The sequence below is a fragment of the Pseudorasbora parva genome, chromosome 13 (assembly GCF_024679245.1).
Source record: "Pseudorasbora parva isolate DD20220531a chromosome 13, ASM2467924v1, whole genome shotgun sequence".
In the NCBI taxonomy this organism is placed as follows: Eukaryota; Metazoa; Chordata; class Actinopteri; order Cypriniformes; family Gobionidae; genus Pseudorasbora; species Pseudorasbora parva.
Window position 1 is genome coordinate 46998647 of NC_090184.1, and position 12500 is coordinate 47011146.

At 45.2% G+C, this 12500-nt stretch overlaps 1 protein-coding gene across 2 annotated transcripts in view; it reads left to right on the plus strand.

The window, feature by feature from the left end:
* Window positions 1-11487: 11487 nt before the first annotated feature.
* pggt1b (protein geranylgeranyltransferase type I, beta subunit) overlaps window positions 11488-12500 on the plus strand; it is an 11905-nt gene continuing 10892 nt past the window's right edge. The window contains exon 1 of one of the 2 annotated variants that reach the window (XM_067414623.1): window positions 11488-11701. In XM_067414623.1, coding sequence (XP_067270724.1) covers window positions 11574-11701 — 128 coding nt within the window. In that variant the 5' untranslated portion in view covers window positions 11488-11573. The remainder of the gene's footprint in view (window positions 11702-12500) is intronic. The other variant, XM_067414624.1, reaches the window with a different exon arrangement.

Consider the following 12500-nt stretch of genomic DNA (forward strand, 5'->3'; position numbering starts at 1 on the left):
AAAAGCTGCAGGAAAGCAGAGTCAGGAGGAGGAGCCGGCGGGAGCGCCAGAGGATGTGCTGGAGAAGCTCAAGGAGAAGGTTAGGAATAACTTTCACACACACACACACACTCTCCCCATTACAGACAAACTTCACACACACACTCTCATTACAGACAACTTCACACACACACTCTCCATTACAGACAACTCACACACACCCTCCCCATTACAGACACTTCACACACACACACTCTCACATTACAGACAACTTCACACACACACACACACACACACACTATTCCCATTACAGACAACTTCACACACACACACACTCTCCCATTACAGACAACTTCACACACACACACACTCTCCCCATTACAGACAACTTCACACGCACACACTCTCCCCATTACAGACAACTTCACACACACACACACACTCTCCCCATTACAGAAAACTTCACACACACACACTCTCCCATTACAGACAACTTCACACACACACACACTATTCCCATTACAGACAACTTCACACACACACACACACTCTCCCCATTACAGACAACTTCACACACACACACACACACACACTCTCCCCATTACAGACAACTTCACACACACACACACACACACTATTCCCATTACAGACAACTTCACACACACACACACACACACACACTCTCCCCATTACAGACAACTTCACACACTCTCCCCATTACAGACAACTTCACACACTCTCCCCATTACAGACAACTTCACACACACACACACTCTCCCATTACAGACAACTTCACACACACACACACACACTATTCCCATTACAGACAACTTCACACACACACACACACACACTCTCCCCATTACAGACAACTTCACACACACACACTCTCCCCATTACAGACAACTTCACACACACACACTCTCCCCATTACAGACAACTTCACACACACACACACACACACTCTCCCCATTACAGACAACTTCACACACACACACACACACTCTCCCATTACAGACAACTTCACACACACACACACACTATTCCCATTACAGACAACTTCACACACACACACACTCTCCCCATTACAGACAACTTCACACACACACACTCTCCCCATTACAGACAACTTCACACACACACACACACACACACACACACACACACACACTATTCCCATTACAGACAACTTCACACACACACACACTATTCCCATTACAGACAACTTCACACACACACACACACACACACACACACACACACACACACACACACACACACACTCTCCCCATTACAGACAACTTCACACACACACACACTATTCCCATTACAGACAACTTCACACACACACACTATTCCCATTACAGACAACTTCACACACACACACACACTCTCCCCATTACAGACAACTTCACACACACACACACACACACTCTCCCATTACAGACAACTTCACACACACACACTCTCCCCATTACAGACAACTTCACACACACACACACACACTATTCCCATTACAGACAACTTCACACACACACACACACACACACACACACACACACACACACACACTCTCCCCATTACAGACAACTTCCCACACACACACACACTCTCCCCATTACAGACAACTTCACACACACACACTCTCCCCATTACAGACAACTTCCCACACACACACACACTCTCCCCATTACAGACAACTTCACACACACACACACACTATTCCCATTACAGACAACTTCACACACACACACACACACACACACTCTCCCCATTACAGACAACTTCACACACACACACTATTCCCATTACAGACAACTTCACACACACACACACACTCTCCCCATTACAGACAACTTCACACACACACACACACACACTCTCCCCATTACAGACAACTTCACACACACACACTCTCCCCATTACAGACAACTTCACACACACACACACACTATTCCCATTACAGACAACTTCACACACACACACACACACACACACACACACACACACACACACACACACACTCTCCCCATTACAGACAACTTCCCACACACACACACACTCTCCCCATTACAGACAACTTCACACACACACACTCTCCCCATTACAGACAACTTCACACACACACACTCTCCCCATTACAGACAACTTCACACACACTATTCCCGCTGTTGGGTCGGCAAAGGGAATATTCGTTAAAAAAAAACATGTTTGGCTGTTTCCATCAAATTGGCATTTCACTGATAATCATCATCCCTAAAGACACACATTGTCTCTCTGTGATAAATTAAAATAAGCTGATAACATCACTGTTTCCTCCAGAACGACTGTACAGCCAAATCTAATTCTGCTGCAGTATTGTCCTGTTTAACACTGAAGCTGCTCTGACACAATCGCCGCTGGAGAAGAGCGATAGAAATAAAGATGATTTGACACGTCTTATTCTTACCAAAGTAATAAAATAATGTAATATACAATTTAATAATATGAATATAATGAGGTAATGTGCCTTTGAACGCTTTAGTTTAATTCTGACTCATTTATTTGTGTTAAACTTTTCACAACATTTGAAGTATCGACAGAATTTATACGCTAAAGATAAACGGAAATAGATTCTGTCAATGTTTGCTTGTAATGATTGACATTTCCATCAGTGATATCACCAAACGTTTAGATGCACTAACCCTTTTTACACGAAACAATCGTTGGATGGAAACGGACGGATCTAAACGTCATCAGTTATGAGACAAACTGAGATTAAAACTCAAACTCGGATTATCTCTGATATCAGGCGTGCTTTATCTGCTCCAGGTGGAGCTCCAGGTGAGCCGAGACCCCTCCAGGCTGAGGAAGTGCACTAAAGTCTGGGAGGAGCGCATGAGAGAGATCGGGCCGTCTGGATCCGGAGCGGTGCCGTTACTGCACACCTTCCACAGGTACATCAGGAGCACTTTACACTTTACACCTCAAATGCGGGATGTCGCTTTGGTACATTTCTCGAATCAAACTCTCAGTTTGTAAAACAGTAAGTGCATTTCTCAAAACAATTTGTACAAATAGCAGAACCCCGCGGGTAACCTGCAAACGCCGCTCTCTTCCTCTAAACCCTCAGTTCATCTCTCAGAGGGAAATGTCTGTCGATGATCAGTCAGTGCCGTCAGAAGGACGAGTCCTCGTGTCAGTGTGTACGGATAAGACTCGACGTGTTTAGTCATGTTGTTAATATAACGGTTTACTCTGGAGGGATGATCTGATGGAAGCTACGGCTAAAGTTTAATGACAATTATAGTCAATTGTAGGTTACATCTTAGTGTGTGTTGGAGTTCGATTGCAGGAAACTGGACAAGATTCACATTTACACCTTCACTGTTTGTACTGTCAATAGTTGACAGACCTCTCATCACGATAAAGACAGAAAAAAAGACAGCACTGCATAGCACAAAAAAAGCCTAAATGTTGTTGGGGTGAGACTGTTCAACAGAGACCCGATATAATACATTCTCCTCAACATGACAGAAGCAGCTGATAATGGAGGAAACGGCTGAGAATTATAATCATTGGCATGGACGTACCAAAGCATTTGCAACTTGTTCAAAGAAATGAGAAACTGCTTTTCTGATGTGCACAAGAGACACGGTGATGTGAGAATTAAACAGATAGTTTGAGAATGTCAGTTCTGATCTGAGAACTGTACCAAAGCGACGGAGAACAACTGTACGCTTGATAATGACAGGAGCAGGCGGAGTCCGCAGGTTTACCTCGTCTTCTGCACTGCAACAAACGCTCTTCGTACTCAGTCAGTCGGTCTCGTTTCCAGTCTAAAAATATCTAACCATTCTTAAATCAAGATGCATTCACTAGATCAGTGAAACGACATGAAATTAGTTTTTGCTTAAAACATAAAAATAATCTTATATCTGTTTGGGACGGAAACAAGAAACAATAGTCGAGTCCAGAGCAGATGAATAGCCCTGGGTAAGATCAGTTTGTGTTTTTGAGGAAGATCACTTCAAGTGTTGTCTCTGTATGATTTTTAGGTGCTGAATCCATTTCTGCCGTATAACAAGTTGTAAGCATTACTGTTTTAGCATAAACAATAAAAACAAAATGGCTGCCAAAAAAAACCCCAAAAAACGTTTTAATGCATTTATTGCAGATTAAACATTAGAACTAAACTCTGCATTCTCAGAATATTTAAAAATGTGAACAATGAAAAAACAACATTACCATGAAAGGAACAGTTTTTAATGTTTAAAGGGCTGCTGGAACTCTGACATTTCAACAAAAGCCCCGTTTCCACCAAAATTACCCGGAACAATTTGTACCAGGAACTTTTTTACAGGAACTTTTCTCCCCCCAGACCTGCAGCTGTCTGTGTTTCGACCGCGATAAAGTTCCGAGAAGATTAGGCAAATTAGTCCGGTGATGTAGGACTGCGCGCGACTGCTCCTCCAAATCAGTGAAGGACAATAATCATTATTAAGTGTATCGATTGAAAGATTTAGTGAACTGTTTACATGAGACGTTATCTAAACCGATCTGGTGTTTACATGTGATGACTTTCAATCACAACCATTTTGTCACATGCAGTTTGTCTGCCGCACCAAAAATGTCAACGCTGTTTTCTCCAGCAGCTGGAGTGTGTTAACTGTAGCCATAGCAACTCTTAACGGCCACCAGGACTAATACAGTATTATTTATAGCTATTTGTTGTAAAGTGTAATAATCATCTCAGAAAAAAAAATCTTCTGTCAGGCGCAGTTAAAGTAAAAACTGCCCGGGGCAATATACGCTGTGTCATTACTCCAACATTATCTTCATAACTCACGAAATAAAAAGTTTACCCCTCAGAAAAATGTACTTTCCTCTCTTGTCAACATGAGCGCGGCGCGCACCGTCACGTCATGTAAAGCCTAGTTCAGACTGCACGATTTTCAGACTCGTCGGGTCACTGCTCTATTCACACTGCATGACTATCTGGGGTATCATTCAGTCTCTGCTGTGTTCACACTGCACGATGGTTTGACGACAGAGGAGTTCACACTGCATGACTGAACAAGAGGAAGAATCGCCGACAACTCTCTCTCTCTCCGGTGCGCAAACTACGTTTCCCAAACACACGTGCGATGTGACAAGTAAACAACGCGAGATCACACGTGCGTCAGACCGGAGTTCTCGCGCGAGACTTGGAATTGTTATTAAAAATGACAAACTGCACAAAGTTTGCTTCAAATTGTCTGTGCGCTGATTTGTGGAGAAAAAGAAAAAAGATTATGGCGGAAGAAATTGTTGGAGAGACAGAGGGAGCCAGGATTTTGTTCTGCAAAGACAGTTTGAGGTAAATAAATAATTATTTAATGTGCTGCTGCTGTGGCTGGATGTGCAAATGTTTGGCCTTTGTTTCTGTTTGATAGAATTGTAATTATATCTATTAAAATACTGAAATTCTGCTTTATAACTCCTCCCTGAACCTCCTGCGGCCCTGTATCTCACTCTCTCATTGGCTGTCGGTGTAATTTTCAGTCAGAACGCTGTTCACACAGCAGGAGTTTGAATCGCCGACAGGTCCAGATATTTAGCTGCCAAATATCTCACCGGCGTCGGCGACTCGTCGGCGATTCTCTCTGATCGCGTCTTTGATTATTCACACTGCGTGATTGTCACTCGCGTGCACGAGCACCGATTTGCCTGTGATCTCGGGCATTTGTCGGCGATTTCACAAAACCTGTCGGCGACTCAAAATCGGGGCAAAAATCGGGCAGTGTGAACTAGGCTTAAGGACCATAGACTGTAAAGCCGCCTTTCCACTGCACACGACAAACGACCGCCGTCGGACCGGAAGTCATTCATTTCCAATGGAGAGTCGTACAGGAATTGCGTGGGGTGCCGACCATATGCGAATGCGGAATTTACGGATCCGATTTGAGCTTCGGATGCGTTCAAATATTTGAACTTGAGCGACTACACCGTATGCGACACGCCGACCGGATGTGATGTATTCCAATGTTGTCCAATCAAATCAGTGTGCACGCAAGCTGAGAATTATTATTCTTTTTGTTTATCAGGTTTTATTTTGTTTTACAACCTTTTTAAAAATGCATAATAGATGAATATTAAATTATATATTTTTCTAAATAAATCTGCCGAATGGGTCGGGGTCAGCCGGTAATTGAAACACACACACACACACACACACCATCATTATATTCATTGTGTAAACGGTGTTATTTAGTGCTGATATTAGATAGGTCAGCGGCTGCTGTCTGGCTCTTGTGTAACGATCGCTGCGCCGCTCGTGTGTGTGTCTGTGAGAGTGAATCACAGTTCACCTTAGTAATTTAACTTATGTGATCTAGTTTACTAGATTGAGGCGGCTGGTCCGGTCCTATGGCTGTTGGAAGAATAAACAGATCAGAGAATACAAAAAAATAAAAACACTTAAAAGACGCAGTGTGTCGTCATGTTTTTGTCTACCGTATATGAGAAGGTTGCGATATGATTCTAGAGAAGTATACAAATGAGACCGCAAGATCTCTCCCATGTTGCCGTGTACGATCATAATAACATTTCCGTGCGACTGCCACTAGGGGGCAAACTCCGACAGTCGTGTCCGAATGTCGTGTGCAGTGGAAAGGCGGCTTAAGGACACACACTTAAAAGTAATCGGTCAGGTCCTTTACATGGTGAAAAAAAATTAATAACGAGTATGGAAGAGATTCAAGCTGTGCTGCTTTTGCTGGTTATGTATAGGTTTACTAAAGAGGTAATTAACAACGACAGAAAAGAGCACTAATATGCAGATTCAGCAGCATGCAGCATATTCAGAAAGCTTGTAAAGCTAGATTTAAAATGACAATGTATATTATTATCAGCTATTACGGGCATTGCACGTGAGATGGCTGAGACGACCGCGCGCCACCAGACAGAGAGCAAGACTGATATTTACTGAACGCAGACCGAACCTCGCAAAAGACTTTTAAAAATGCCGGTTGAACTAAAATGCTGCCTGAGCTCAACCAATCAGCATGTTCAGCGCCCAAGTCCCGCCCTCGAAAGTTCCTGAACTTTGAAAAAGTACTACCTCGCGAGCAGGGCCGTTTGGAGGGGGAAATATTTACCCGGAACTTCATTTATACCCTGGTTCCTGCGGTCTAAACACACGAAGTACCACCCAAAGTTCCTGGTTCCTGGGTAAAGTTCCTGTGGTGGAAACGGGGCTAAAATCAAACAACAATACTGTGATAACAGATATTCCAGAAGTGATTTGTTCATAGTATCACTGGACTTTCTGCATTGGTAAGATGCAGTGCATTGATCCATCCATCCATCCATCCATCCATCCATCCATCTATCTATCTATCCATCCATCCATCCATTATCTTCCGCTTATCCGGGGCCAGGTCGCGGGGGCAACAGTCTAAGCAGAGGCGCCCAGACTTCCTTCACCCTAGCCACTTCCTCCAGCTCCTCCAGGGGGAACCCCGAGGCGTTCCCAGGCCAGCCCGGAGACATTATCCCTCCAGCGTGTGTCCTATGTCTTCCCCCGGGGCCTCCTCCTGGTGGGACGTGCCTGGAACATCTCCCTGGGAAGGTGTCCAGGAGGCTCTGAAACAGATGCCCGAGCCTCCTCAGCTGGCTCCTCTCGATGTGGAGGAGCATCGGCTCTACTCTGAGCTCTCACTCTATCTCTAAGGGAGCGCCCAGCCCCCCTGCGGAGAAAGCTCATTTCAGCCGCCTGTATCCGGGATCTTGTCCTCTCGGTCATGACCCACAGCTCATCACCATAGGTGAGAGTAGGAGCGTAGATTGATCGGTGTGGTTCGGTTCGGCAGTGTGTGGGGTGAGGAAGGAAGAAGGCGGGGTCGGCTTGACTGGGACTCGTAACCTTTTTATTCAACTCTTTCCAAATACTAACCAAACAGGCGCACGTGGGCACATACTCAAAACTGATGATCTCATTGGTCAGTTTCTGTTGATCATCTGTCCGTCATCGGCTAAAGCCCGCCCTGATGATCTCATTGGTCAGTTTCTGTCGATCATCTGTCCGTCATTGGCTAAAGCCCGCCCTGATGATCTCATTGGTCAGTTTCTGTTGATCATCTCTCCGTCATCGCCTAAAACCCGCCCTGATGATCTCATTGGTCAGTTACTGTCGATCATCTGTCCGTCATTGGCTAAAGCCCGCCCTGATGATCTCATTGGTCAGTTTCTGTTGATCGTCTCTCCGTCATCGGCTAAAGCCCGCCCTGATGATCTCATTGGTCAGTTTCTGTTGATCGTCTCTCCGTCATCGTCTAAAGCCCGCCCTGATGATCTCATTGGTCAGTTACTGTCGATCATCTGTCCGTCATTGTCTAAAGCCCGCCCTGATGATCTCATTGGTCGGTTTCTGTTGATCATCTGTCCGTCATCAGCTAAAGCCCGCCCTGATGATCTCATTGGTCAGTTTCTGTTGATCAACTGTCCGTCATCGGCTAAAGCCCGCCCTGATGATCTCATTGGTCAGTTTCTGTTGATCAACTGTCCGTCATCGGCTAAAGCCCGCCCTGATGATCTCATTGGTCAGTTACTGTCGATCATCTGTCCGTCATCGGCTAAAGCCCGCCCTGATGATCTCATTGGTCAGTTTCTGTTGATCAACTGTCCGTCATCGGCTAAAGCCCGCCCTGATGATCTCATTGGTCAGTTACTGTCGATCATCTGTCCGTCATTGTCTAAAGCCCGCCCTGATGATCTCATTGGTCGGTTTCTGTTGATCATCTGTCCGTCATCGGCTAAAGCCCGCCCTGATGATCTCATTGGTCAGTTTCTGTTGATCAACTGTCCGTCATCGGCTAAAGCCCGCCCTGATGATCTCATTGGTCAGTTACTGTCGATCATCTGTCCGTCATTGGCTAAAGCCCGCCCTGATGATCTCATTGGTCAGTTTCTGTTGATCGTCTCTCCGTCATCGTCTAAAGCCCGCCCTGATGATCTCATTGGTCAGTTTCTGTTGATCAACTGTCCGTCATCGGCTAAAGCCCGCCCTGATGATCTCATTGGTCAGTTTCTGTTGATCATCTGTCCGTCATCGTCTAAAGCCCGCCCTGATGATCTCATTGGTCAGTTTCTGTCGATCATCTGTCCGTCATCGGCTGAAGCCCGCCCTGATGATCTCATTGGTCAGTTTCTGTTGATCATCTGTCCGTCATTGTCTAAAGCCCGCCCTGATGATCTCATTGGTCAGTTTCTGTTGATCAACTGTCCGTCATTGGCTAAAGCCCGCCCTGATGATCTCATTGGTCAGCTTCTGTTGATCATCTGTCCGTCATCGGCTAAAGCCCGCCCTGATGATCTCATTGGTCAGTTTCTGTTGATCATCTGTCCGTCATCGGCTAAAGCCCGCCCTGATGATCTCATTGGTCAGCTTCTGTTGATCATCTGTCCGTCATCGGCTAAAGCCCGCCCTGATGATCTCATTGGTCAGTTTCTGTTGATCATCTGTCCGTCATCGTCTAAAGCCCGCCCTGATGATCTCATTGGTCAGTTTCTGTTGATCAACTGTCCGTCATCGGCTAAAGCCCGCCCTGATGATCTCATTGGTCAGTTTCTGTTGATCATCTGTCCGTCATCGGCTAAAGCCCGCCCTGATGATCTCATTGGTCAGTTTCTGTTGATCATCTGTCCGTCATCGGCTAAAGCCCGCCCTGATGATCTCATTGGTCAGTTTCTGTTGATCATCTGTCCGTCATCGGCTAAAGCCCGCCCTGATGATCTCATTGGTCAGTTTCTGTTGATCATCTGTCCGTCATCGGCTAAAGCCCGCCCTGATGATCTCATTGGTCAGTTTACTCCTCTATGGATCAAGTCCAGACTGACCCCCCCCCCCCCCAAGGCAAATGCCTGTAAGTGCAATTATTCCCACTTGTTAGTGCAATATCTCCTAAACTCAGGTGATTACTTATATTATTTATTATTTATATTTATTCTTACCACCCAAATACTGTAAATGCTCATAATCTATGTCCTCTGACATAACCGTGACCTTATACTGTTCATATTTTTATTCTTAGAATTGTATTGTATTGTTTATGTGCACTGGAAGCTTCAGCACCAAAAAAAATTCCTTGTGTGTGAAAGCACTCTTGGCAATAAAGCTCTTTCTGATTCTGATTCTGAACCCGAGCTCAGATGTTGTGGGTGGGGCTGAGTTCGGCTGTGGGCGGAGCTGAGGACTGCTGTGGGCGGGGCTGAGTTCGGCTGGCATCCAGGATACATATCGACGTGTTGTTCCCAAGTCGCACCTCCCGCGATCTCTCTTGAAGCCGATACGGTAGTAATGTAAACTGCAATTGCTCGACTGGCCACTAGGCACAGGCTCCAGAAGGAGCAGAACCTAATTGAGCCCCGCCCCCCCGTGTTACAATTCTCAACTTTACAGCAGAATAAAACATGTTTACAGCCCGGTACAAATTGTGGTTTTGGTCTATACGGCTAATTTTGACCTTCATGACGTCTGTGAGGGGGTGAATTATTTTATAACTCATTCGTTTACGTTATATAAAGCCTTAAAGTTCTGCATAATTAAGGGTGTGGTTTCAGGTGGATAGCCATTTATCTGCCGTCTATAGTCATTGCGTCACCTAAGCTCCGCCCACGCTCGGTCTTTTTGCCAATTTTCTGTTATCAGGGAGTGACGCGCGATGACTCGCTCGCAAGATGGCGACGCCCAGCTCACCCCTACTTTACGCTTCAGAGCGGCTCATCGGAATCCTATGGGTGACGTCACGGATGCTACGGCCATATTTTAAATTTACCTTAATTAAACCTACAGAAACCCTGTGTTTGTCTTCATTCCTTCAATCTTCTTAATGCCTGTTGATGATATTGACTTGCATGTTTTTATTGAAATTGAAATGTGTAATATTGTAGGGCGTTGTTGGCCGCCTGCTCCTGCTCAGACTCATACGGGTTGCCAGATTGAGCGATAGCCACAATGATGCGTTGATATTTCCTCTGTTCAGAGATGTTTAGACGGTGCTGAGGCTTTTTGGGTCGGGTCGAATCTGCGATCTCAGACCCAGTTTATTCGTTGGCTTCCATGTCAACAATCCGCTTTGTTTTCCTCCAACTGGCAACCCGGTGTGCGGTATCACACACACAAACACAACACACACACATTCCTACACAACACACACATTCAAAGCAGAATAACTGACTGTAGCATTGCTTTTCTGAGAAACAAGCATGTTTCCTTAATATCCGCTGGCATATTATGGTGTGTTTATGCTTTAGTGAAAATCTTACATACAGCACCTTTAAAATCTGATTTACTGGCAATATAACCAAATATAGAGTCATTGCCTTAGCTCATACTGCTTATAGTCTGAATGAGCTCATGAGCGTGTGTGTGTGTGTGTGTGTGTGTGTGTGTCCTCAGGGCTGTTCCAGCGTGGAGACAGGACTCATAACACTCTTGAGGTCAGAGTTCACGGACGTCATTCGGAATGGGAGAACCAGAGGCTCCTATTTTGCCGACAATAGACTTTTATTTTGCCGCGTGTTTGTGCACCGGAAGCGGAAGCGGCTGCTAACAGTGGTGTGTGTATGTGTGTATGTGTGTGTCGCTGCTCATGATGGCGGATTTCGATCAGGTTGATTTTCTGCGCGAGCGGCACGTGCGGTTCTTCCAGCGCTGCTTACACGTGTTGCCGGAGAGATACGCGCCGTACGAGACCAGCAGGTACTGGAGGAGTGTGTGTGTGTGAGAGTGTGTGAGAGAGAGAGACAGACAGAGAATGTGTGTGTGTGTGTGTGTGTGTGTGTGTGTGTGAGAGAGAGAGAGAGAGAGAGAGACAGACAGAGAATGTGTGTGTGTGTGAGAGAGAGAGACAGAGAGAGAGAGAGTGTGTGTGTGTGTGTGTGTGTGTGGCTCCTCACCCTCCTCTACTCTGATGTGTGTGTATTATTGTGATTATATGTGATTCCTCTGCTGTGTTGGTCTGAATATAAAGTGTGTTTACATCACAAACCATTTAATCTTCATCAGTCATTAGCGGATAGATGTAAATGGACTGCATTTATATATCAGATGTAGCTGATGGTGTATAGCTGATGGTGTATAGCTGATGGTGTATAGTTTATGATGTTTAGCCTGTATTATCTTCACATGAACACTAGATGTCAGACTAGATTGTGTAATAAAGTGCCTGTGGATAGAAATATTACTGTATATTATATTCATAATGTGTTTTTAATAAACACTCCTTTGTTAATGCCAATGTTATAGTGGTGTGTGATTACTGAAGACATTAGTGATGTGTATTATGCTGTGTTTTGTACTGATGCTGAGACTGTCGATGCTTTATGAATCGCATATGGATGACGAGTTTGCAGCTCCTGATTACATGACGAGAATATACACCGGTCAGGCATAACATTATGACCTGATATTGTGTTGGTCCCCCTGACCCGTCTCTGATAGGCTCCACTCGACCCATGAAGGTGTGCTGTGGTATCTGGCACCAAGATGTTAGCAGCAG